Here is a 27,005-nt window from a genome sequence, read left to right on the forward strand (position 1 = left end):
AATAACAAATTAAGTGCTTTTCCCTTTCATCTCTGATAAAAAGTAAATTAGCCTGTGAAGTGCCAGGTACTTTAAACATGTATGAAAGCATACCTAGTAAATTACTTAATTCCTACAACAGTCCTTTGAGGTGATGGAATATATTCATAAAGGAAATTCTAATCAATGCAAAGACAGAACTGGAATTTATATTTCTGTCTCTAAAACCTCTGTGATATTAAATTGCATATCTCCAGCAATGGGAGACTTATTTTGGAGTGACAAGTTAACTGCATCTTACAAAATAAGATGGTATCTGATAGACACTAAAATAATCTCAAGCGTGACTTTATAACCCAGTTTTCTTAAACACACTTTTTAGATTTCTCTGACATTCTGAGGACAGGCTATTAAAAACTGTTATTAGCTTTAGGGTTAAGAGTGTGCTGCTTTTGTTTCAACATTGTTGTGATTTAGTACATGTTTAGCATCTAAATTTAATTGCATGACTTGGGGTTTTATCGTTTTAAACCAAATTCTGTTTTGGTTTGTGTTTATAGGATCGCAAGTTAACAAAGTCTGAGAGGCAGAGATTTAAAGAAGAAGCTGAAATGTTAAAGGGTCTTCAGCATCCCAACATTGTTCGATTCTATGATTCCTGGGAATCCACAGTAAAAGGAAAGAAGTGCATTGTTTTGGTGACTGAACTTATGACATCTGGAACACTTAAAACGTAAGTTCATCAATATATTAAAAGTTAACCAGGCCTCTTGCTTTTCTCACCTCTGTCTTTGCAAGAGTGCTGGCATGTTCCTCTCACATGCATATGTAATAAATTTTCTGCCTGCTTACTGTATGCTTTGCTGTGCCCTTGAATTCTTTCTCACATTATGGCCGAGAACCTGAAAGCCAAAATCTGGCAACAGTGGCAAACCAGTTCTTTACAGAGATCCTGCCAGGAAGCCTGAAAGTCACTGTGTTTGTTAAAGATATTTATGAGGATAAGTGATTAAAATTATGTTGAAGGTGAATATTTGACGTGGAACAATTCCCTGCTGAATGACAGAAGCAGGTTATAGAACAATACGTAGGGTATGTATAAGCGTTTTATTTGTTTGTATGAGAAAGAAACCTAGAAGGATGTACAGTCAAGATGTAAATGGAGATGGGGCATGTGTGTGTATGGGGGGGGGTGTGTGTGTATGGGGGGGGTGTGTGTGTGAATGTTTTTATCTGTTTTCTGATTTTCTAAAATGAACATTTACCGCTTTTGTAATAAAATTCATTAAGAAAGAAAAAGAGAATGGGAAAATTAGATTTTTCTTATTTTAGTCATACCAGTTCTATTTGTGATGCCCATCCTACTGAAGAGGGAAACAATCCCTCCTACTCTTAGTATATTGGCACATTTTCCTGCCCACAAAGTCCTGTGTATGAAGTGATTATGATATTTATTGGTAAATATTAAAATGAGAAGTCATTGTTCAGTAAACCTAGCAATTTTAAATCATACTGTGTTTCTAAAATTGAGTGGTTAATGGATCAGAAATCAAATGACAAGGTAGCCCTCTAGTGGTTAAAATGAGATTAAAGCTGATTGAAAAGCTTTACCCATTTATTTCATCACCTTTTATTGGTCAGTTTTTGCTACATTAATGCAAATGTTGTATCAAATGTTTACATTGATATATTGTGACAGTTGTCTCTAGAAAATGCTTAAAGTTCCATTTCCCACAGCATCAGATATTGAAGCCCAAACAGCTAGACATATCATCCCTTTCAGGGAACCAGACAGAGGTCAAATGCAGAAATTTCTAGTTCCCTAATACAGAGAACTTCAGGTAACAGTTGGATTATGTCTTTGAAAATCCAAGTCTCTTAGAATATCTATCTGTACCCATAGAGAAAGCTAGTATAAATGATATAGTACAAATTTTTTATTGTGGAGAAACTGACTTTTCAAAAATTGTCACTGTGGTAAATATTTATTCTTCACTACTTTCATTAAAGTAATAAAAGTAGTGCTACTAAAATGATTAATACCAGGTATCTGAAGTATAGTTTTCTATCTCCTGGATGTAGTCGCTTCTCTGTGCCCTTAAAATACTCAAGATTAACTTGTTGAAAAGCCAACAGATTATTTCCCCCTGCAAACCCTAATTTCCCCACCCAACTTCTCCAACTCAGTTTGTAGCAGCATCTTTTTCCTAGTCATGCAGGCTTGAATTTTACAGATCATGTTTTGATTTGATTACCCCCCCCCACTCCCATTCACACTGTATTCAGTCTGCAAGGATTGTTAATTTTGAAATATATTTCTTTTCAGTCCACTGCTATTATTACATTTCAAGCTTTCTTTGCTTAAGTTTTACTTATCACAATCTGACAGCTGGCTCTCTGGTTTTTATCTCCCTAAGCAATCTCATTATTCTTGTGCCTTAGTTTACCATCTGTATTCTGAAAACACCTGAATCACCATTTCTATACTCTTTCCCTGAGTTCCAGACCCATACATATACTAGCTACTTTAGATGTCTAAAGTTACTTCTACCTCAGCGTATCCCAAACCTAACTTGTCATAGTCTAGTATTTTTACTGTCCCACACTAGCAAACACTGCCTTTCTCATATGTTCCCTGTATTAGTTATATTAGTGAATGCGATTATTATCCACTCATTGTTTCCAAGCCAGAAACTGTTAGTAATCCTATACTGTTCCCTCACCCTCACTCCCCACCAGTCCTGCTGCTACTTCTCTGTCGTCTGTATTCCTGCAACAGCTTCCTTCCTTCCAGCTCACTTTTCACTTTCAGGTACTTTTCATCTTTGTGAAATAAAACCCATTCCCTCAAAATAAAAATCTAAACTCCTCAATATGACTTACTGTATAGCTTTGTGATATTGCCCCCAACAACACCTCTAGCCTCATTTTTTGTCATCTCTCTCAACTCCCACCCCTTCCACTCCTCTCCTGTGCTACAGCCACGAATTTGTTTAGCTTTTCAAATTCACCATTTGAAATTACTATGCCTTTTGTACTATATTATGCTGTCTCATTTGCTTGAAATGCGTATTTGCTATCTTCTGTCCCCTCTTCATGTAGAAAATTTATATTCATAATTTAATATATTTATTAAATATCACCATTTTTCCTTAATCCCCAATATTTTACTACCTCCTCTGTACCCCAGTAGTATTTTATGCTGATATGTTAGAATGCGTATCATATTGTATTGTAGTTAACTGTTTCCTGTCTTCAACTCTACTAGCCCCTTACCCCAAAGGAACCAGTTCTTTGTATCCTCAGTGCCTGAATATCATAAGTAATCTCCTTTGTATACTAGCTAATTTATTTGTAAAATTGGTATTATAATTACTCCTATTTACTTCAAAAAAAGATTGTGGTAAAATTTTTTTTAGGTTAGATTAAGTTTATATGAAAGCTTTTTGAAACAAAGAAGCACACCACATATATATTGATCTGAATCTTGTTTTTTTCCCCACGGTTTAAAGCCTGCCTTTGGCTCTCTGTTGACTGAAGGAAAAAAATCTAGTCCTTGGGTTTTTGTTGTTGTTGTTGTTGTTCTGTTTATTTTGAAATAAATTCAAACTTACAGGAATAGTTACAAAAACAATACAAACCCCATACACAGAACTCCAGCATACCCTGACCCCCCTCCCCCGATACCCCGATCCACCAACTTTATATCCTGTCACACCACCATTTCTTTCTTTCCCTCCCTCCCTCCCTATCATCCATTGTCTATTGCTCTGTCTTCTGAACATGAGTGCAAGCTGCACACATCCTTAAACAAACAATGTAATTCACATATACATTTCTCATGAACAAGAACATTCTTTTTATGCAATCCCATTAAGCGCAGCTAAGAAGTTCAAGAAATTCAACATTGATACAAAGCTTACATTCTGTATTTCCTTTTTTTTTTTTCAATTGTGGAAACACATATACAGCGTAAATCTTCCCATTCCAACCACTCCCTAGCATTCCATTAGTGGGATTAATCACATTTGGCATGTTGCAATGCTATCACCTTCCCACCATCCATTACTAGAGATTTCCTTTCACCCCAAACAGAAACCCTACACTCATTTCCTAACTCCCCATTGTCCCTTCCCCCACTTCTCATAAACCATACTGTACTTTTCATCTCTATGTTCATATTCTCTGATAATTTCTTTGTGTTTACTGTGGGGCTTAGAATTAACCTCTTAAAGCCATAGCAATCTTGTTTTTCTTTGATACCAACTTAACTTCAATAGGACACATAAACTATGTTCCTATTCCTCCATTCCCCCACCTTGATATAATTCTTGTCAAAAATTACATATTTTACATTGAGTTCAAAACCACTGATTTGTCATTAGAGTTTGTGTATTTTATATCATGTAGGAAGTAAATAGTGGAGTTACAATTCAAAAATTATTGACTTCTATTTGTATTCCATTGTGGTCGGAGAATGTGCTTTGAATATATTCAATTTTTTTTTTTTAATTTATTGAGGCTTGTTTTATGTCCCAGCTTAGGTCCCTTCTGGAGAAATATTTGTGATCACTAGAGAAAAATGAGTGTCCTGGTGATTTGGGATGTAAGGTTCTATATATGTCTGTTAAAATTCTCTGTATCTCTCCTTTCTTTGTCTGTCAGTAGGGCTCCCTTTAGTATCTGAAGTAGGGCAGGTCTTTTATTGGCAAACTCTCTCAGCGTTTGTTTGTCTGTGAAAAATTTAAGCTCTCCCTCAAATTTGAAGGAGAGTTTTGCTGGATAAAGTATTCTTGGTTGGAAATTTTTCTCTCAGAATTTTAAATATGTCATGCCACTGCCTTCTCACCTCCATGGTGGCCTCTGAGTAGTCACAACTTAGTCTTATGTTGTTTCCTTTGTATGTGGTGGATTGCTTTTCTCTTGCTGCTTTCAGAACTTGCTCCTTCTCTTCAGTATTTGACAGTCTGATCAACATATATCTCAAGAGTGGGTCTGTTTGGATTTATTCTATTTGGAGTTCACTGGGCATTTATGCTTTGTGTATTTCTATTGTGTAGAAGGTTGGGGAAGTTTTCCCCAACAATTTCTTTGAATACTCTTTCTAGACCTTTACCCTTCTCTTCCCCTTCTGGGACACCAATGAGTCTTAAGTTTGGATGTTTTATTTTATCTATCGTATCCCTGAGATCCATTTCGATTTTTTCGATTTTTTTCTCCATTCTTTCTTTTGTTCTTTCATTTCCTGTTCTGTGGACTTCTAGGACATTGAGTTGTTGTTCAACTTCCTCTAATCTTGTATTATGAGTATCCAGAGTCTTTTTAATTTGGCCAGCAGTTTATTTTATTTCCATAAGATCTTCTATTTTTTAATTTACTCTTGCAATGTCTTGTTTATGCTCTTCTAGGGTCTTCTTTATGTCCCTTATATCCTGTGCCATGGTCTTCTTCATGTCCTTTATATCCTTTGCCATGTTTTCGATCCTCGATTGTAGTTCTTTAATTGTGCCAAGTACTGTGTCTCTTCTGATATTTTGATTTGGGTGTTTGGGATTGGGTTCTCCGTATCGTCTGGTTTTATCATATGCATTAAGATTTTCTGTTGTTTTTGGCTTCTTGGCATTTGCTTTGCTTGATAGGGTTCTTTCAAGTTGTAAAAAAAAATGCCAATCTAATTTTTCAGAAATACAAGTTGGTGGCGTACACTTTCTCTAACTAACCAGCATATGCTGTCTGCAAGCCACCTATACCCCTCAAGTTAGTTCTCCTCAACTTTGTCTTTGTGGTGTGTGGGGAAATGTTTCTTGTGGGGTTCAGTTGGTGAACTCAGTTTGGATGTGTTGCTGGAGCCGTCTGCCCTGAATGTGGGGCGTGTGTCCGGGTGGCTAGGGAGGCAGGGCAGCTTTAATATTCAAACCCCCCAGGTGTTCCCAGAGATTGAAGGCTGCTGCAAGAGTCTTAAGCCTTCATTTCGTTTCTGCCCCAGACCCTCTCTGTCGCTGACCCACAAACCACTGGCATTGACACAGCGCCCCTGGATTTTCTGAGCGGGTCCGCCTTCTCAGCTGTGATCTTCCAGGACCTCTGCTGAGGGAATGCTGTGCTATGTCACAAGTGTGCGCCATCCCTCAAGGGAAGCCCCGGGCCACCAGGCCGTGCAGGGGCACTCTCAACCTGATGCAAAGATGGCTGAATGGGGTGTCTCAACTCCCCCCCCCCCCCCCCCCGCACAGTTCCTCCTTCCCAGCTCTGGGACAACTGGCACGGCTCTGGGCTGTGGGCACAGCCCCGGGCATGAGTGTCTCTAGCCCACCAGTGAGCCAGCTGCAAGTCGCGGGGTTTCTTTCTCCTTCCGGCTCTCCCCTCTGCTCCCCTGGCCCTGAGGGAATCTGTAGCAGGCTATCCTCCACACCAGACACCGAGAGGCCGGTTCCCACCATCGCAACTGCAGCTGCTCCTGGGTTATTCCCTTTTTTTTTTTTTTAAAGTACCAGTCCATCTCCAATGCCAACCCCTGGCTTCCCCACACCGCAGCACGGCCATGGGTCTTTCAGCCAGCTTACTCACTCGTTTCAGAATGCCGACTCTCAGTTTCATCAAGTGTACGGCCCCTGTGGTTCTAGCATACCTTGTCCAGATGGTGCTTCACTGAAACCAGTATTCTGGGTCACCTTCTGGTTTTTATCTAGTATTTTTCATGGAGGTGTTTTTTTGTCCTGTCTCACCTAGGCACCGTCTTAGGTTCTCCAACCTATCTACTCTTTACACATGAATACACACACAAGGTAAATTTGTCTTGGTCTTTTGTTCTGAAATTTCAGTCTGAGCTGTGTTTAATGTCATTTGTTCTGGTAAGCACTCAGTGGGCTGTTTATATTAATGTTCATTTCTAGAAACTTTGTCTTCTGTTTTTCTTTTAATTCCCTCTTTTTATTGTCTTTTCTTTTGGCATCTGTGCTGGTTTGTATACATATTATATCCCCCAGTAAAAGCCATGTTCTTTGATGCAGCCTTGTTGGGGGCAGATTGATTAATCTTTTTGATTATGGTGTCACCTCTTGATTAGATGTTTCCATGGAGATGTGATCCACCCAACTGTGGGTAATAGCTTTGATTAGATTATTCCCATGGAGATACGGACCCAGCTTATTCAGGGTTGGTCTTGATTTAATCACCGGAGTCCTACAAAAGAGCTAACAAACAAAAGGATCTCAGAGCAACTGAGAGTGACATTTTGGAGGGCAGCTGAGAGAGACATTTTGGAGACAGCTGCTGAAAGCACACTTTTGCTGACACTTTGGAGCTGCTAGCCCAGTATTTGCTCCAGAGAAACTAAGAAAGGACAGAACGCCCCAAGAGCAACATTTTGAAGAAAGAAAGCACAGGAACTAAGAGAGGAGTGGAACACATCCCGCTATCAGCAGATGCCAGCCACATGCCTTCCTAGCTAACAGTTTTTCTGGATGCCATTGGCCTTCCCTCGGTGAAGGTATACTCGTATTGGTGCCTTAATTTGGACATTTGCATGGCCTTCAGACTGTAAATTTGTAACCAAATAAACCCCCTTTATATAAGCCAATCCATTTCTGGTATTCTGCATAACAGCAGTATTAGCAAACCAAAATAGCATCTCTTATCACATTATGTACTTTATCTTTTATTGTCTTTTTTCCTTCTCCATTCTCTCAGAATTGAATCTTCCGTCTAGCCATTCTATTTGCATTTAAAATTTTTGACAAAATTTTAACATTTCAAACAATTTTTTTTCTATTTCTTTTTATAGCTGTTTGCCTTGTTTTACAGGTATAATATTTTCCTGAATCGCTTTAAAGACATTGAGGTTTTATTATTTTTTTTATCTCTTATATTCACTGGATTTATTTTCTTTTTGGGCTGGTGATTTTATTGCTTTTTTCCTGGCTTTTTTAGTTCATACTCTTCTTTTTGTCATTTGTCTAGCTAATTCCAGTAACTAAGAATGAGTGTGATCATGTGAGTATAATGGAATCAGAAATTTCTGCAACGTCTACAACACCTTCTGACACCACCTACACTACAGTAACTCAATCCAATTCAATTCTGATTCTACCCAGAGTTAGGCCAGATCCACGGGTTAAAAGGTAGTCCTCTACAAGGTTGTCCCTCAGGCACTAGTTGGACCCCTTGGGTTTGATAATTTGCTAAACAACTCAGAACTCACTGAAAAGACAGTACTTACATAGCTTTATTATAGTAGAAGGGAACAAATAATATGCCAAAAAAAGACACATAATGGAGGGTTAAAGTCTCTGTCTCAAACTCAAAGCTTCCTCTCAATTTGGAGTCAGAAACATGTCAACCTCCAGGTACAGTGACCTATCTTCTCAATCATTGAGGCTCATCTAGGCTTCAAGCTTCCCAATTATGTGGGGTCTTCCAGAGGTCCCAGAGGTGGGCTAATAGACACGGCTCAAAGCTCTAATCCCCTAATCACATGGTTGGTCTTTCTGGTGGGGCCAACTCCTACCCTAAAAATGGTGGATTGGCCCCTCCTTGTCACCTTGTTAGCTTATGAACTTTCAGGTATGATGGTCCTTTTGTTCGTGAAGAACAAAAGACACTCCTATCATAGGAGATTCTGAAGATTCAGAGGTGGCTTACTAGAAGAACTGAGGACAAAGACCAGCCAAGTTTTTTCATTATACCATAGTCGGTTTCTTTTGGTGCATTTAGCCTTTTTGTCTAAATGGAGTGTCTTGACAAGAAGCTTTGTGTAAGCAGATAGAGCCTGTGGAAGGCTGTCTTTAAGCTGTGGCTGGCTCCCCAAATGCTCACATGAGTGGTATCAATATCTATTCCCTAGGCTGTCATTAAATTATTTTATATTTAATCTAAGAGTCTGAACTCCTTGCTGTTGTATATAGTTTTTCTGTTATGTTTTCTTTGTACTTTGAAGAACTTGTATTAATCCCTCTGCTATCTTCCTTCTGTACCTGCTATCTGTCTTAAATACAGAGCCTCTCTGCTGTACAGATAGCTTCCTCATCTGCTGTAGTTTGCCTCCTGCTGGTTCTGAATGGTAGTTTTTATTGCATTGTTTTACCAGTTAACATCCATCCATTCCCTTTCTGTTTTCTAGAATTGTATTGAAATTTTTTTTTGCTACTGGTACCTGCCTCCTGTGTTCTTTGCTTTTCCATTTGTTGAGGCTTAAAATACTCTGCAAATAAAATCTTTAAGCTTCAATTGATACATTCATTTTCTTTCTCCTTCTGGTTCAAATTATATCAAAACTTTAAAAAGATTTAATTCTTTTTCAGGCCTAATAACAATCAGTTGATTTCCCTAACGATTTTCAATTTAGCACACATATTAATCTCCAGTGGTTTCACATATTTAAGACTTAGTCTCTGTACAAAATAGAAAATTCCTTGGTGGAAAGGAGTTCTATATTTTGCTAATGATAAGCATACGTGAATTAAGAAAGCAGAGTTATGTAGTTATATAGTGAAAGTAGTATGGCCTTTGGTGTGTAACTGTCTGTCTGACCGTGAGTAATCAGTGATTTTGAGCCTTAGTTTGTTCATCTGTAAAATGGAAATAACATTCCCTACAATTCTGTGAAATAATTAAAAGGAATAATTTATGCAAAGCACCTAGTACAGAGCCTCTCCCCCAAATCAGATGCTTTTCTGGAGTGAATTGAATGGACTGGAAATGCCCAAGTCAATTAGAAATCATTGAGGCTGTCCTGGTCATATTGACTTTCTGATGCATTGTATAGCTAAAATTTGATATACCTTAACATCTGGCAGTGGTTATTCTTAGTGTTGAGTCTTCTAATTTTGTGGGATAGGTACTCTGATTAACCCCATTTACCCATGAGTTGGTTGTCAATTTATATTAAATATTTCTGTACTTACAAACTGACTAGGAGCTCTGTTTATGAGAGTGGTGCTTTTCAACTCCTAGCCTTTTCTTCAGTGTGATTGGGCAAAAATCAGCCATAATGAAGGGCTCAGAAATACTTTATCAAAGAGATCTTTTTATTGATGTCCTATTTATAGGGACAGTGCCTGGTTGTCACTTTTCCCTCTTAAGATGTCTGTTTGTGGTAGTGTTAACTAATATTCCTATTTTTAACACCATATTTAGCTTCTCTGAGTTTGGAATTGTTCCATTTATGGTTATAAGGGGTAAATTGGATCCCTTTTTGTCCATATTCTCCCCTTACAAAAAATGGCTACAGGAATCATACTTGTTTTTATTCTCGTAAAATAGCTTCCTAAAAATGAAATAATGGAGTCAAAGTAAAATTTTCATTTTAATAGCAATTCAGAGTAAGGCATGACTCCTTCCTTTTTACTGGGGCAACCTTGAAGGTCTTTATCAAAGAATTAAGATTTAAACTAGGTCTTAAAGGATAGGTGGATCTTCTGTAAGTAGAGAAGTGCTATGGGAAGAGTGTAAAAATGAAAATATAGTTAGCTGTAGGCTAGCCCATTTGGTTAAAAATAGAAAGTTTGTAAAGGGAAATGACAAGGCTTCAGTAGATTAAGTTAGGAACATATTGTGGAGGGTTTTGAATGCAGGGCAAGAATAGCTTCTGCTTTAATTTATGGATAGTAGGGTACCATTGAAAAGATTTGCTCATGATCCAGTAGTAATACAATGCATTGAATGATTCAGAAAATATTTGAGTGTCTACTGTGGGCCAGAGACTATGTTAGCATTCCTTTAGAAAAATTTATCTGATGGTAGTATATACAACACAAATTAGAGATAGGGCGGCTAGTCAGAGAGTAATTCTAGCCAAAGTTTAAGAATTCAGTTGCCATCTCTTGTCGTATAAGAGCTGTGTGACCCTGGGTTCATTATCCTATTAGTAAAATGGAAATAATACTTGGTAAAGTTGCTGTGGGGATTAGATTAGTTGAGTTTAGACTTAGAGAATTTAGCTTGATGTTTGTATTACAGTGAATGTTCATTAAACACGATTTTAAAAAGCTCTAAAACTCTAGGGAGCTTAGAATGGAAGGGGTGACTTTGAGAAGTCTTGAAAAGAAAAAATGGATGCAACTAGATATATATAGGGATCTAGAAAGCAGTCAAAAATGATTTAAGAAAGGAAATAATTTGTACCAGTAACAGAAAAAGTAAAATAAGGAAGCAAGGTAGTTTTGGGAAAAGATTAGGATTTGAGCTGTTTTTTAAGGTGAACAAATCCAACCACAGTTTGAGCTTAAGGAGTGAAATTCAAGAACAAAACTTAATAATCGAAACTAAAAGTGGCAGTGATCTTGGTTATTAGAATTGCTGGAAATGGATGCCAAATCAAATGTTTTAAAAATGTAGTGTGTCACAATTACATGGAACTCTGAATAGGAGGTGAGATATGGTAGGTTTGTATAGGGTAGAGTGAAGCAGTGACACATCCCAAAGTAATTTGGGCAGAGAATAAAAATATATTTGCAGGGCCACCCTGAGGAAGTGGGGGGAAATGTGGAAGAGTTGGACTTCCTCACCTGGACTGATGCTGATGTTGTGGTACAGACATTGATGTACCAAGCCCTTTGTGCCAGTTTGAATGTATTGTGTCCCCCGAACGCCATTATCTTTGATGTAGTCTTGTGGGGCAGACTTTTTGGTGCTGATTAGATTTGCTAGGAATGTGCCCCACCCAGCTGTGGGTGATGACTCTGATGAGCTATTCCCATGGAGGCATGGCCCCACCCATTCAGGGTGGGCCTTGATCAGTGGAGCCATATAAATGAGCTGACTCAAAGAGAAGGAACTCAGTGCAGCTGTGAGTGACGTTTTGAAGAGGAGCAAGCTTGCTAGAGAGGAACGTCCTGGGAGAAAGCCATTTTGAAACCAGAACTTTGGAGCAGACGCCAGCCACGTGCCTTCCCAGCTAACAGAGGTTTTTCAGACGCCATTGGCCGTCTTCCAGCGAAGGTACCCGATTACTGATGTGTTACCTCGGACACCTTATGGCCTTAAGACTGTAACTGTGTAGCCAAATAAACCCCCTTTTTATAAAAGCCAGTCCATCTCTGGTGTTTTGCGTTCTGGCAGCATTAGCAAACTAGAACACCCTCTGTCATGGGACTTGCCCTTATGAAGCTCGTTAATGCAAGGGAGAGGCTAGACTTGCATATAATTGTGCTTAAGAGTCTCCCCTTGAGTACCTCTTTGTTGCTCAGATGTGGCACTCTCTCTCTCTCTCTCTCTAACTAACCCACCTTGGCAGGTGAACTCACTGCCCTCCCCCCTACATGGGGCCTGACTCCCAGGGGTGTAAATCTCCCTGGCAATGCAGGATATGACTCCTGGGGATGAATCTGGACCCAGCATCGTGGGATTGAGACCATCTTCTTGACCAGAAGGGGAATGTGAAATGAAATGAAATAAACTTGCAGTGGCTGAGAGATTTCGAATGGAGTCAAGAGATCACTCTGGTGTACGTTCTTATGTACTATATAGATAACACCTCTTAGCTTTTAATGTATTGCAATAGCTAGAAGTAAATACCTGAAACTATCAAACTCCAGCCCAGTAGTGTGGACTCTTGAAGACGATTGTGTAACAATGTAGCTTACAAGGGGTGAAGTGTGATTGTGAAAACCTTGTGGATTGCACTCCCTTTATCTAGTGTATGGATGGATGAGTAGAAAAATGGGAACAAAAACTGAATGAAAAATAGGGTGGGATGGGGGATGTTGGGTGTTCTTTTTTACTTTTATTTTTTATTCTTATTCTGATTCTTTCTTATGTAAGGAAAATGTTCAAAAATAGATTGGGGTGATGAATGCATGACTATATGATGGTACTGTGAACAGTTGATTGTACACCATTTATGATTGTATGGTATGTGAATGTATTTCAATAAAACTGAATTTAATTTAAAAAAAACAAAACAAAACAAAATCTAGTCTGTCAGATTTTCTAAAAAAAAAAACAAAAAAAGAAAGGGCATCAGTGGCCAGTTCATTATATGAAGCCAGGAAGCCCTAATACCAAAACCAAAGATATAGCAAAAGAAAATTGCAGACCGATATCCCTCAGGAACATAAAAGCCTTAATAAAATATTAACAAATCCTATCCAGCCATCAAAATATATCACTGCCTAATAGGGTTTATCCCAGGGTTGCAAAAGTGGATTAGCATTGTATGCATTATACATCCTTAACATTTCACATTATACTTAGGGTTAATACTGTACCATTCATGTAAGATATAAGAACCTTGTACAACTGTAGTTCCACTTATCTGCACTTGTTCATTATGCTGTAATATTCATCTTACATTTGCATTTGCTATCGACTCCACAATATCCTTTTATAAATTTTGCTTCAATTACGTCATATGTATTTCAAAGATATAAAGAGAAAATGTAATCTGTTATGTTTACTATGTTTAATGCTTTTCATTTTTTCCTGAAGTTCTGATTTTCTTTCTGGTATAATTTCCTTCAACCTGTAAAATTTTCTTTATCATTTCTTATACTGTAGGTCTGTGAGCTGCAAATTGTCTTGTTTTCCTTTATCACAAAAGTTTTTTCTTCATTCTTGAAGATGTTTTAGTTGGCTATAATTCTGGATTTGCTTTTTGTTTTCCTTTTAGCATTTTGTGTGTGTGTGATATAAAATTTGCCATTTTAACCATTTTGAAATGTACAATTAAGTGGCATTAATTAGTTTTGCAGTATTGTGCTACCATCACTACCACTTGAACTTTCTCATCACCCAAAACTGAAACTCTTTATCCATTCATAAATAACTCCATTTCTCCTCCCCTGATGATGTCTAATTTACTTTCTGGCTCTAAATTTGCCTAGTCTCGTTATTTCATATAAGTGAGATCAAATAGTATTTTTCCTTTTGTGTCTGGTTTATTTCACTTAGCATAATGTTTTGAAGATTCATCCATTTTGTAACATATATCAGAACTTCTTTCCTTTGTATGGCTGAACTCTCTCTATATATATACTTTATTTCGTTTATCCATTCATTGATTGATAGACACTTGGGTTGCTTTCTCTTTTTGGCTATTGTGAATAACACTGATATGAATATAGGTATGAAAGTGTCTGTGAGTGCCTGTTTTCTGGAGCATATGCTTGAGAGCGGAATTTCCGGATCATGTAGTAATTCTCTGTTTCACATTTTGAGGAACCACCAAATTGTTTTCCACAGTGGCTGCACCATTTTTCTTTTAGCACTTTAAAAAGTTCTCTCCTCTATCTTCTGGTTTCCATTGTTTCTGATGAGAAGCCATCCGTCATCTATATTCTTGTTCTCTGTAATATGTTATTTTTGTAGATATTTAAGATACATTCTTTATCTCTGTTTTCAGCAGTGTGATTGTGATATACATCTATGTGGTTTCCTTTTTATTTTGCATTTATCGTGGTTGGGGTATGTTTGATTTCTTGACTCGGTAAATTTGTGTCTTTTCAGCTTGGGAAATTATTGTCTATTATATCTTTAAATCATTTTTCCTGCCATATTTTCTCTATGCTATCTTTCAGGGACCCAATTATATGTTTGCTAGACCTTTTGATATTGTCCCACATGTTTCCAAGACTTTGTTTATTTGTTATTCTCTTTTTCTCCCTGATTTTAAAATTGTATAATTTCTTCAGGTTCACTGATTCTTCTGTTATTTTCAGCCTACTGTCAGACCCATGCAGTAAATATTTTATTTCATTAATTTTTCAGTTACTTTCATAAGTTGGTTATAATCACTGGCCTCTTCTCTTGCATATGGATCGGAGTTTCCTATTTCTTAATATGTCTGGTAATTTTGAATTGTAACCAGAACACTGTGAAAGATATGTTGTAGAGACTCTGGATTCTGTTTTGTTTCCCTTTAGGAATATTGATACTCCTTTTTTAATCAGGCAGTTAACTTATCCGAATCATTCCCCATACTTTATCTTCCCTGTAGTTGGGGTCATCAGAAATTTATGTTCAGTTCTTTTAGCATTAGCTGGACTGTTAGGGATCTCTCCCACATATACATACATCAGTGGTCAATCAGATATTTGGACAGAGTGAATAAGCAGAATTTGGGGCTCTACTTGTGTACCTCTTTTATGGGATTCCCCCTCTCAGTTTCTAGATTTCTGCTGTCCAATAGAACTTTCTGTGATGCTAGAAATATTCTGTAATATTCCAAAACGTGTCTTGTGCAACTGAGGAACTGAATTTTTTATTTTAATTAATGTAAATTTAAGTATAAATAGCCACATTTGGCTAACAGATACTGCTCTTTGAATGTTTCCATCATCACAGCAGATTCTATTGGATGATGCTATTCTGGATGCTGTGGTCATCCTGAACTCTGTCCTCATTCCTCAACCAGTAAGACTAGAGGCTTCTATCTGGGTTTTATCTGACCCACAAAGTCACACTGGGACTCCCTCAAGAAAAGGTTAAAGAGTAGGAAACTCACGCAGTGGTTTCCCTTCTTTTAGTGTGAACTCCCCTCCAATTTATGCCTGCTTTTAGTTGCTCTTCAGAGCCTTCAGATAATTGTTTTGTTTATTTTTAGTCTGGAGCTTATAATTATATCCACATCCAATAAGAGCTACTCCACTTTACTGGGAACAGAACTTCACTTCTTAACTTTTTTTTTTTTTTTCATTGAGATTGTTCAGATACCATACAACTATCAAAAGATCCAAAGTGCACGATCAATTGCCCACAGCACCACCATACAGCTGTGCATCCATCAACACAATTATTTTTTTTTTCAATTTTTATAACATTTTTACTACTCCAGAAAAGAAAGAAAGACAAAAAAAGGAAACTCACATCCTCCCATACCCCTAACCATGCCCCCCCTCTATTATTGATTCATAGTTTTGGTATAGTACATTTGTTACTGTTCATGAAAAAATGTTAAGATACTACTAACTGTAGTATATAGTTTGCAATAGGTATATATTTTTTCCCTATATGCCTCTCTATTATTAACCTCTAGTTATAGTGACATACATTTGTTCTAGTTTGTGAGAGAGATTTCTAATATTTGTATAGTTAATCACGGACATTGTCTACCACAAGATTCACTGTTTTGTACATTCCCATCTTTTACCTCCAACTTTCCTTCTGGGGACATGTGTGACTCTGAGCTTACCCTTTCCACCACCTTCATGCACTTTTTAGTGCTGTTATTCTCATTACATGCTACCATCACCCCTGTCCATTTCCAAATATTTAAGTTCACCCTAGTTGAACATTCTGCTCATAATAAGCAACCGCTCCCCATTCTTTAGCCTCATTCTATATCCTGGTAACTTATATTTCATGTCTGTGAGTTTATATATTAAAATTAGTTCATATCATTGAGACCCTGCAATATTTGCCTTTATGTGTCTGTCTTATTTCACTTAATATAGTGCCCTCAGGGTTTCTTCATCAACCCATTTCTTTTAAGATGGTTTTGTTCAAACACTATACATTCTGTCCTAAGTAAACAATCATTGGTTTCCCGTATAGTCATGTATTTATGTATTGAGCACCATCGCCACTCTCTATATAAGGACATTTCTTCCACAAAGACGGAGGAAGAGTCAAAGAAAGCAGAGAGGCAAAAGAAAAAGGCAAGAGAAAGAGATAAAAACAAACAAACAAAAAAGAAAACTTGATAGCTAGAAGGTGACAGAAGGAAAGATAGCATTAACCTAAAGTAGAATAAAGAGTCAGACAACATCACCAATGCCTGGAGTCCCATACCCTTCCCCTATTCCCCCCGCCCCCCATATGCATTTAGCTTTGGTATATTGCTTTTGTTACATTAAAGGAAGCATAATACAATGTTTCTGTTAATTCTAGCCTCTAGTTTGCATCGATTGTATTTTCCCCCCAATCCCACCCTATTTTTAACACCTTGCAGTGTTGACATTCATTTGTTCTACCTCATGTAAAAACATGTTTGTATCTTTTCTTAAAATTGTTGAGCACCCTGGGTTTCCCTGAGTTACACAGTCCCAGTCTTTATCATTTGTCTTTTGTTCTGGTGTCCCACATGATCCCAGCCTTCCTCTTTCAGCCATATTCACAGTCATCTTTGTTCAGTGTACTTACACTGCTGTGCTACTGTCTCCCAAAATTGTTTTCCAGACCTCTCACTCCTATCTTTTCCTTTCTGTCTGCAGTGCTTCCTTTAGTGTTTCCTGTAGAACAGGCTTCTTGTTCACTAACTCGGTCATTGCCTGTTTGTCAGAGAATATTTTAAGCTTTCCTTCGTATCTGAAGGATAGTTTTGCCGGATATAGGATTCTTGGTTGGTGGTTTTTCTCTTTCAATATCTTAAATATATCACCCCACTTCCTTCTTGCTTCCATGGTTTCTATTGAGAAATCCACAGTCTTATCAAGAAGCTTCCTTTGTATGTGATAGATCATTTCTCTCTTGCTGCTTTCAGGATTCTCTCTGTATCTTTGATGTTTGATAATCTGATTGTTAAGTGTCTTGGCATAGGCCTGTTCAGATCTGTTCTGTTTGGGATACTCTGTGCTTCTTGGATCTGTAATTTTATGTCTTTCATAAGAGATGGGAAATTTTCATTGATTATTTCTTCTATTATTGCTTATGCCCCTTTTCCCTTCTCTTCTCCTTCTGGGACACCAATGACACGTAAATTCTTGCTTTTTGTTTTGTCTCTGTCTCTTGTGTTGTGCCTTTCATTTCTATAGATTCCACCAGTTGGATTTTTGAACTTTCAATTTCTACCTTATGGTACGTCCTATGTTTTCATTGTACGGTTCATCTCTTTTGCCATGTCTTCCCTAAACTTTTTGAATTCAGTTATTATTATTTGTTTCAATTCCTGCATCACAGTTGAAGTGCAAGTTTGTTCCCCTGATCAGGCCATAACCTCATTTTTCTTGGTGTAGGTTGTAGCTTTCTGTTGTCTAGGCATGGTTTCCTTGGTTACCCCAATCAGGCCTCCCCAGACCAGAATGGGCTAAGGTCCCAGAAGGAAGAAATATTCAGTATCCGGTTTCCCTGAGGGTGTGTCTTTTATTGGTACACCTTCTGATGCCTCCGGTCACTGTGCTTTTCTACCCAGCAGATGGTGCCTGTCAGCCTATAATTCTTGACTGGTGTAAGTTCTGAATGAAAGGCAGGTAGTAGAGCTGGGCCTCACCCCTTTCCTCTTAGAGAAGATAGACACCGTAGGGGGAGGTCATTAGCATTTCAGTGGTCTCTCTCTGCCTGTGCTATACCTTTTTCTGGGTCACAGAGCTGGGAACTGAAAATGGCTGAGCCTTTCTCCACTGAGTTGAAAAAGGAACAGAGCTAGTCCGAGGTGACCCTCCAGCTCTCCAAGGTCAGTCATCACCCAAAGCCTCTGTCTGCTTTTTGGGAATTTTTACCTGGTAGTGAGCAGTTCACACTTGCTAATTAAAACCCCGGTTGGAGCTCAGCTGAGCTATATTCACTTGCTGGGAGAAAGCTTCTCTCTGGCACCATGAAGCTTCGTAGCTCGGGCTGTGGGGGAGGGGTCTCCCGATTTGGATCCGCAGATTTTACTTGCAGATTTTATGCTGTGATCTCGGGCATTCCTCCCAATTCAGGTTGGTGTATGATGAGTAGACGGTCACGTTTGTCCCCCTGCAGTTATTCTGGATTATTTACTAGTTGTTTCTGGTTTTTTTCAGTTGTTCCAGAGGGATTACTTAGCTTCCACTCCTTTCTATGCCGCCATCTTAGATCCTCTCACGTCTTAACTTTTAAAGTATTTTAATAGTGAACTAATTTTAAGGAATTCATTTTTGGGCTTTGTTACCAGAATTTCCTTACCAACCACTAGTTTTCTGTTTTCTGCTCTGAAATATTTAGATACTGCCAGTGCTGATATAGCCAACTTGATCTCCCATTCTTTTATGAAAAGTCTAGTTACCTGTTTCAGTTAGCTAAAGCGGCCAAAATGCAATATCCCAGAAATGGTTTGTCTTTTAACAATGGGAATTTATTAAGTTACACATTACAATTCTAAGGCTATGAAAATGTCCAAATTAAGGCTTTAACAAGAGGATGCTTTCTCTGAAGAAAAGCTGCTGGCATCCAGGGTTCCTCTCTCACATGGGAAGGCACTTGGCAATGTCCTGTGGGCAGCTCCTGTGGGTCCTTCTGGCTTCTCTGGTTGTTTCTTATCTCTCTATGCTCTCTGGGCTTTTACTGTCTTTTATCCTAGTCACAAAGGACTCCAGTAAAGGATTAAGACCCACCTTGAATGGGCTGGGTCACATCTCAATCGAAACAACCTAATCAAAAGGTCCTACCCACAGTAGGTCTGCACCCACAACAATGGATTGAAAGAACATGGTCTTTTCTGGGTTGCATAACAGCTCCAAACCAGCGGTTACCTAATACTGTAGCTGTTTAGATGAACAAGTATTTTGAAGACTTATTTTTTGGTGCCCCTTAATAAAATTTTCCTTGTAAACTATCCTAGTCCTTTTTACCTTAATTAAAATGGAGTCGAGGTTACTGAATCTTAATATGCTGAATTTGATATTCCTATCTCAAGTATACTAGAATTTAATTGAATTCTTCAAAGCAGTAACTCATATCATTGATAACTTGTTTGGTGTACCTTGCCTTTTTATTCTAGGTACCTGAAAAGGTTTAAAGTGATGAAGATCAAAGTACTAAGAAGCTGGTGCCGTCAGATCCTTAAAGGACTTCAGTTTCTTCATACTCGAACTCCTCCTATTATTCACCGGGATCTTAAGTGTGACAACATCTTTATCACTGGCCCTACAGGCTCAGTCAAGATCGGAGATCTAGGTCTGGCAACTCTGAAGCGGGCTTCTTTTGCCAAGAGTGTAATAGGTATGTTTCAGCTGTACCTTGAAACCCAACTAGTCTTCTGACAGTCCTTTTATTTAGAAACCTGACCCCCTTAAGAGCTTTTGTTAAGTGAAATAAACCTGCAGAAAGCTATAGCTTGAACCCAGGAAGTGATCAGTTCTATTTATGACATCTGGGGCTCTAGATGTATGCTTCTACAATCATCTTGAAGTTACATGGAGAGAGGTTAAGGTCAACTTTGTTGATAAAACTTCATGTAACTGTTAATCTTATTGAATCATTCTGTTCAAACTTAATATTATGTACTGTTTCTATAATAAGTATAGTGTGTCACTTTTTTCCCTCTAAAGAAAATGGAATTTCTATGTATTTTAATTTCTAAAACATCAGAGTTTTTTCTTAAGAATATCTGTCTGTTAAAACTTTATTAGAAGTTGTGAAAATATGGTAATTCATTATGAAAATTTCTTTTTATTGAGTTTTTTCTTATTCTCACTCTTCAGAACTTATGATATCTCTAAAATGGGGTTTCTCAAATTCAATACTATTGACATTTTGGACCAGACATTTCTTTGTTGTGAGGGCCTGTCCTTCTGATTGTGAAATGTACTTTAGGAGCATCTTCGGCCACTCCCCATTAGATGCCAATAGCATTCTCTCTACCCTTCCCCCAGTTTTTACAACCCCAGATTTCTGCAGATATTGCCAAAGGTCCCCGGGGGGTCAAAATCATCCCCTGTTGAAAATCACTGATTTAAAGAACATGACTGTCCTTTCAGACTTTTAACTGTATGTTAGAGCATAGTAGCTGGAAAGGTAATCTGTAATTTTGAAAAGCTTTCACTCTCTAAAGAGGATGTCATAATTTAAAAACTTGAAATCTTCACAAACACTCTAATCCTTCCCCTACACCCCCAAAGATGTCAGCAGCAACAAAAGAAAGCCTGAATATATTAGTAGAAAGGGAAAAGCATAGAACACCAATAAGTTGCACGTAATTTGGAATACTGTCCTTACATTTTCTTAGAATGATATTAGCAAGAAGAGTGAGAAAAAAGTTATTTAAAACTGAATTTCCTTTTCACCTTCCTTATAGGAAATATTTCTCAGATTGTCGTTGGGATTTTAAAATCTCTGGCCTTAGAAAAGTGTTTCTTTCCCCTCCCCTCTCTTCTCCTCCCCGCCTCTCCCCTTCTTTCCTTCTTTGTTTGTTTTTAAAATCATAGCATGTTAGCTTGTTATTGGAAATGCCCTATAATTTGAGGTATTTAGATTTCTTTCTCTGAAAGCATTGCAAAACCTGGTCTTCTGGGATAACACACTCTGTACTCATAGCTCAGTCTCTCTGTATTTGAATTCTGTGTGTATTTGGTTTTTGCCCATAGGATGTCCCTCACTATATTTCTTGTATCTGCAGTAGGCTTATTTGGGTACTGCAGGTGAGATGGTAAGTATATGAAGAAAAGGGCTCTGGTGAGTGGGCCTTTTTGACAATTACACTTTATTTATTATTTTTAAAAGTTTATTGAATATCTGTTTTTTTCACTGCAAGGCCTCTTTAAAAGTGGAGATGATGGAGGTTAATGCCAAGAGACTAGCTGTGAATGTTAACCTTACAGCTACCATACAGTAGGGGGCAGACAGGTATTGTGAGGTTTTTCAACCCATCATCTTATTTTACAGGTTGATGCCATTATATCTGCTTTGTTCTCTGATAGTCTTTTACCTTTTCCTTCCATTTGTTCTCAGTATGAGTTGTATTAGCTTATTTCTTAGCCAAGACTATTTTGAAATATTGTGTGATAGGAGTCCATTTGAAACAATGAATAAATAGACACTTGACCATGTTCCAGTTTCTTATAAAGGCTTTGCAGTGGAAGATCTGTAAGATATTTGATGGAACAGACTGACTAAGATTTCCTCCCACCCCATTCCTCCTTCCTTCTTTCTCTTTGTTTTCCCCTTCCACTTCCTTCTCTCTCACAGATCAATCCCTCTACTTCTCCCTCAGGTGAGTAACATCTGCAGCTTCTGCTCACATAGTCTGAATCATTCTTTTGATTTAAGGTACCCCAGAGTTCATGGCACCTGAGATGTATGAGGAGAAATATGATGAATCCGTTGACGTTTATGCTTTTGGGATGTGCATGCTTGAGATGGCCACATCTGAATACCCTTACTCAGAGTGCCAAAATGCTGCCCAGATCTACCGTCGTGTGACCAGTGTAAGTGTTTCCCTAACTGATTGGAATCCCAAGCTGGGTAACATTGAACCATGCAAAAGGGGACAGGAATAGAAAACATAAGGTGTTGATGGGGGTGGTTGACCCATGGGCAAAGCTATTGCTCATGATACTGGGAGAACAAAGACAAAGAGCAAAGAATCACCAGTTTATCCTGGACCCTTCATTTAAACCTTTATTATAAGATATGTTTAAAAACACACTCAGTATCTACATTTCAACCTCCTATTTATTCATCTAAGCTCTCATTCCCTCCTACCACAATGCCTTTAACTCAGAGGCTTTGTTAAATTAATTTGTTCACAGACTTTTCCCTAAATGACTTAATTTGATTTCTTAATTTATTAAATCATACATGAGTACCCACCATGTTTAAGATATAAACATAGGCTTACTATAGTTTAAATTATCCATTGCAGTTTATCTCTGCTGGCAGATATTTTATGGAGTTGTCCAATTGAAGTCTGAAATATAGTTATTAGGTCCATAATCCCTAGCACATAAGGAGATGTTTTTCTTTCATAACCATATCATTCCTGATAAAAAAATTAGTAATTTCAGGATCATCTAATACTCTGAACCTATTCAGATTTCCTCTATTGTTTTAAAATATCCTTTTACAGCCAAGAATACGATCCAGCAAGTTCCACAGAAGATATTTGGTTGTTAGGTCTTCTCCATCTCTCTTAATCTAGAACTATTGCTCCACCCTTTTTTCTGCATGCCATTATTCTGTTGAATAAATAAGATGAGTTGTTTAAGATGAGGAATGTTCCACATTTTGGATTTGTTTTTTGCTTTCTTGTGATATCATTTAACTTGTTGCTCTGTTTTCACTATTTCTGTAAACAGAATTTTGCTTAAAAGTGGTGGAGGAGAGAGGGTCAGTGATATGAAAATAATTTTGTCTTTTTCATTCTCATTCACACAAGAGTCTACTGTGTAGTTTACTAGAGCCTACATGATGTGCAGTATTACAACAGATTAAATGCAGAAGCAGATAGGAAAATCCACTAACTGCTAGTAAGGAATGTAGTAAAAAGATTGCAAGAATATAAGGCAATACCACTCTTCACATTACTTTTTCATTGTTTTGGAAAACACAGGGTTTTTTTTTTTAATGTTATTTACAGTTGAGTTCATTGGGTTTGTTATTGTGATTTTTTAATGAAGTAAATATTTTTAAACTTTCATAGTTTTAATTTCTACCATGGTAAACATCAACAGATATAACCCACATGAATAAAGCTTTCTGGGTTCCTCAGTAATTTTCAAGAGTATAAAGGACTGAGACCAAAAGAACCACTGCTCTAAAGGCTTGATAAAATTTGGGTTGAACTATTTTGGCAAGGTTACTTAATATGTGGTGCTGTGTATTCCATATTATATTACATGAAGAGGTACATAGCATCTAGTTACCTTTTTAGTGGTATAATTTCATTGACTGTTGACATACTAGAAAATGTGATTATAAATTCCTATTTAGATTTTGATAGCTGATCAGAGTGTAGTTTGTAATTTTTCTGAAAACAGATGGGAAACATTTTGCTTTAGGTAGTTCTGGAAGAGATCTTTGTTTACCTTATTCGTTAGAATTGCTGTGTATGTTCCCTAAATGTCTTTTATTTTTTATTTTTTCTTTTTTCTTTTATCTTCATTTTATTGAGATACATTCACATACCACACAGTCATACAAAACAAATCGCACTTTCGATTGTTCACAGTACCATTACATAGTTGTACATTCATCACCTAAATCAATCCCTGACACCTTAATTAGCATACACACAAAAATAACAAGAATAATAATTAAAGTGAAAAAGAGCAATTGAAGTAAAAAAGAACACTGGGTACCTTTGTCTGTTTCCTTCCCCTATTTTTCTACTCATCCATCCATAAACTAGACAAAGTGGAGTGTGATCCTTATGGCTTTCCCAATCCCATTGTCACCCCTCATAAGCTACATTTTTATACAACTGTCTTCGAGATTCATGGGTTCTGGGTTGTAGTTTGATAGTTTCAGGTATCCACCACCAGCTACCCCAATTCTTTAGAACCTAAAAAGGGTTGTCTAAAGTGTGCGTAAGAGTGCCCACCAGAGTGACCTCTCGGCTCCTTTTGGAATCTCTCTGCTACTGAAGCTTATTTCATTTCCTTCCTAAATGTCTTTTATATGATTTCTGCTATATGATGGATATGGAACTACTTTGGACAGTTAATTTATTTAATTCAACATGAATGGTAAGAACTAATAGGGTCTTCATACCCAATAATAATATATATCTTGTTTGCATAAGAAGGAGCATTACTATCAAGTTATTCCTGGCTTCATAACTAGATTGGCTTTTTATCAGTTATTGTTATTGAGTGTATGTCTCCAAGTCTTTGTCCTGAGGCAGTGCTGTTATGTTTATAGTCTCTTAACCCATCTTATTCCACCCCCAGCTTCTAATCCATGATAGTTCTTCTAAAGCATTGATTCTCAACTCAAACTGGATCAGGGGCAGGGGAAATGTAGTTTGTTAAGCCTTCAGGTAATTCTGATAACTATGCTAATTATTATTCAAGTTACGTGGTTAGAGAGTTCATCTGCTTTGCCTTTCAGAATTATATATCATTATTCCAGGTTCAGGTTTCTTAGTATCATTCTCTTTTCTAACCCCAAGAAGAAATGAAAAATTATACCTTATGCATTTTTTCTTTGGGAGTTGGGTGGGCTATTTGTTGGATGATTTTCCCTTTTATTGTTGAAGCCTCAAGAGGTATAGTTGACTCCTCATTTTTTACTCTGTACTCACTGAGTGCAGAAGACAAGCATTTAAACCAACAATTGAATCACAATATGGTGAGTATTCTAATGGAGGCGAGTACTAGAAGCAGTGGGAGAACAGTGCTCGGCAACTTTATGGATTATGTAAGGTTTCACAAAAAGAGCTATTGTATGACCTGTCAAAAGGCGATAAAGGAGAATTAGAGTGAGAGGGTATTCTAAAAAGCAGGAACAGTATATATAAGCGCTGAAGTGCCAAACACCAGAATAAGTTGAAGAAAAGGCAAAATAATCAAATAGGGTGGGGCCCTCATCTTGTAGTTGGAAGGAGTGATGGACAAGAAATAGTCAATCAAGTAGATTTTCCCTTCTCCCAAATCTCGTCTGTCTTCTCAGAGCAAAGTGATAGAGGTCAGTAATTAAGAGGTGAACTTGTGGCTCTTGACAAGTGCTTTTTTCCCCCTGCTGTTCTGTTGTTTTAAAGATGAAAGAAACTTATTTGTTTATAGAGTTTTGGAAGGAGTCAGAGGAGAGGGAAAGGTTGAAATAGTAGAAGAGATAAAATTGAAAGAGTAATATCCAGAATTCATTGGTCTTTGGAGCATGGTATAAGGTAAGCCATAGGAAGGAAGGTTTTTTCCCTGAGATACGAAGTACAGTGTTAAGATGAATGCGAGGGGAGCATAATTTTGGGTTCATGTTTCTTTGTTCTTTAGTTTTGTTCTTTCTAAAATGAAGATACTAATACCTCCTAATATATTGATTAGCACTGTACCTAGTACTTGTAGTAGTAGATTCTGGTTGTTTTCTGTGAAATATTAGTTGTCATTTTATGAAGAACATAGAAAAAAGGATGGCCTTTAAGGGTGGTATAAGTGTAAAATAACATTGGTGAAATTTTGAAATAATCAGGAAAAATAGTTAATGCAAAACAACACCAAGCCTCCAGAATTGCTTTTTCAGCATTAATAAACTATTCTGTAAACAATGAATTCATTGTTTGTACTTGTGTGTATGTAAGTAGGAAAGAGCAAATTCTTATATATGATTTATTTATTTCATGTGATAAACTACAGTAGCTTAGATTGCTTAATTAGTTTTCAGTTTTCTATATTCTGAATTCTGTGTTACTAGTGTTTGAAAAGCAGAATATGGTGTGACACAAACGATTTAGTCTTCATAGGAAAAAAAATCATCTTATTTGTTACCCTTTCCTTCTAGACAGATTACATCTATTTATCAGTAAATGTTTATTAGTTGCATACTTTTGACCAAGCACTAAAGTATATACTGAGGATATACCAAGTTATCAAGTAAAAAGGACCTGCTTTTATGGAGCTTACATTCACATGCATGCAAAAAGTTGATAACTCTTTTAGTGTGATAATATAGTCCATGTATAAAATAGATGGTAGAATGAAGGTGGAGGAGCTGAAATAGATGCGTTGTGACATAATGAGTTCAATCATTCTTTTTGCCTGAGATGTATGACTAGATACTAAAGCAATCTGATTTTTTTATACAAGAAGCTATAATAATTTAATAAGTAACCAAGTAGTATAGTAAGGGAGGAAATATAGGCTAATAGATTCAAACCTGAGGAAAAAATAACAAAAGTTGCTGTGGATCAAATGGATTTATAGATCAACATGCTGTATGAATAATGTTATTCAATAGCAAAAGATGTTTTTATTATGTGGCTTTAGGCAAATCACTTCCAATACTTAGATTCCTCATCTAAATATGGCTGTCCTGAACTGCCAGGCTTACTAAGGTTGTTGGGGAACAAATGTGTTGAAAATGTACATGAAAATGCATTTGAAATGTTTTAGATGTGTTATTTGACATGCAGCTAAATGAATCTCTTCAATGCCTTCCATCTCAATATATGTTTCGGAATAGTTTGACTTAAGGAATTCTGCCACAAAGATTGGAAGGATAGTAGAATTACCTTTTGAAAGTTTAATGAGGCCCAAATACATTGTTTGCATAAAAGTTTCAAAATCTGTTGTTGGGACTTATTTAAAGAATTGGTCTTTTCTTTTATTCCTTCAGTTTTTTAGTAAAATAGTAAGTCTAACACAAATTATTCCTTGTACTGCTGTGTATCTGGATAATAAAGCCTAGGAGTACGTAAGTACTTAATCCTTAAAAGTCCGCTTTCTATCCTTCAGTGAGTTTTGTTTTATAAATCTGTTAAT

At 37.2% G+C, this 27,005-nt stretch overlaps 1 protein-coding gene across 18 annotated transcripts in view; it reads left to right on the plus strand.

Moving 5' to 3' along the window:
- WNK1 (WNK lysine deficient protein kinase 1) overlaps nt 1-27,005 on the plus strand; it is a 179,779-nt gene that overhangs the window by 66,897 nt on the left and 85,877 nt on the right. For all 18 annotated transcript variants that reach the window (XM_037845496.1, XM_037845494.1, XM_037845475.1 and 15 more), the window contains exons 2-4: nt 540-712; nt 19,592-19,812; nt 21,859-22,016. In XM_037845496.1, the coding sequence (XP_037701424.1) occupies nt 540-712; nt 19,592-19,812; nt 21,859-22,016 (552 nt within the window). The remainder of the gene's footprint in view (nt 1-539; nt 713-19,591; nt 19,813-21,858; nt 22,017-27,005) is intronic.

The sequence above is a fragment of the Choloepus didactylus genome, chromosome 8 (genome assembly GCF_015220235.1).
Source record: "Choloepus didactylus isolate mChoDid1 chromosome 8, mChoDid1.pri, whole genome shotgun sequence".
NCBI lineage: Eukaryota > Metazoa > Chordata > Mammalia > Pilosa > Megalonychidae > Choloepus > Choloepus didactylus.